Here is a 1315-nt window from a genome sequence, read left to right on the forward strand (position 1 = left end):
CCCCCCCCCCCCCCCCCAACAGACTTACCAGCCGGATGCTGGCCGACTTACCAGCCGGACGCTGGTGTGCACGTGGCATTTACCAGCAACATTATTGGCCACATCAGCCAAAAACAGCTGACTGCTGATAATGTCAATTTTCCTTTTACTGGTGCTGATATGGACCAATGTATCCGTGTACCTCTACTCTCCACAGGTGCAGAATGCAGCCTGCATAAATACTACATTCCACCATGGAGATGGCTACCTAGCTTCAAGCCCAGAAGCCTACAATAAGGGTTGGCATAGCAGTAGTGCTTTCTGAGTGTATACTTTATCGTGCCCTTCAGGATCTTGGATGGTGAAAGGCCAGAACATCAAATATTGTCAGAGAAGCATGCAAGTCAGAGTTGGAAAAGTTGCTCTGGGTCATCCAGTAGTTTCTCATAACTACACATCATCAATATGGCAATTTTTTAAAATTCAAGTGCTTTTGCTGAGTTTGTTGTAACTAGCTCATTGTACAACACCATTCTGCTATGATTGTCCTTAACTGCCAATGAGATTTTTCTTTTATTTCCAGGATGAATTTGCCCTTTCTTAACTTGATCCCCATACTCCCAAATCTTCATTCTCATACTGTGTGCCCTAAGGCATTCAAAGAAAGCCAATTATAGATGTGAAATTAATTTTAATATAAGGGCCCCTTTTACCTGGGAGCTTTTGTTTTCTTTCTCTCTCTCCCTCTTCTCCAGCTGGGCTTGCAACTTCTTTCTCTCCTGTTCAAGCTCCCTCACTCGCTTTTGTAGTTTCAGGAAGACAGTCATGTCCATGGCTGCTTTCTCGATACCAACCTCCTATGAAAGGGGAAAGAGGAAGGGAAAGAAATGGGCAATTATAGCAGTCCAAAGGCTTTGCCAAATACTCCACTCCTAGTTGAATGTGTGGGATGTGTGCCATTATAAGTTTGCATCACCCCCAAACACTTGGGGAACAAGCAGGAGGAACTCGCCCTCCTGCTGGCTGACACCAGCCCAGACATTGTGGGGATTACGGAGACTTGGTGGGACTCCAAGCATGATTGGGCAGTGAATGTCGAGGGCTATAGGCTGTACAAGAGGGACAGGATAGGAAAGAGAGGGGGGGAGTGGCACTCTATAACAAGGAGGAATACACGTCCTCACTAATTAGTAAAGAGTCAGGGGAGAAGCACTCTGAAGTGCTTTGGGTTAGGGTTCAAGGCAGAAGAGGGGAAAGGGACCTATTGGTGGGAGTCTACTATAGACCCCCTACCCAAACAGAGGAGCTTGACCAGGAATTCTTGGGTCAGCTCACC

General features: G+C 46.5%; 1 protein-coding gene across 1 annotated transcript in view; it reads right to left on the reverse strand.

The window, feature by feature from the left end:
* The window catches only part of MYO5B (myosin VB), a 98547-nt gene that overhangs the window by 74952 nt on the left and 22280 nt on the right, over positions 1 to 1315 (reverse strand). The window contains exon 5 of the mRNA XM_019518298.1: positions 693 to 836. Within this exon, the coding sequence (XP_019373843.1) occupies positions 693 to 836 (144 nt within the window). The remainder of the gene's footprint in view (positions 1 to 692; positions 837 to 1315) is intronic.

The sequence above is a fragment of the Gavialis gangeticus genome, unplaced genomic scaffold (assembly GCF_001723915.1).
Source record: "Gavialis gangeticus isolate Ggan-Ray unplaced genomic scaffold, GavGan_comp1, whole genome shotgun sequence".
NCBI classification, from domain to species: domain Eukaryota; kingdom Metazoa; phylum Chordata; order Crocodylia; family Gavialidae; genus Gavialis; species Gavialis gangeticus.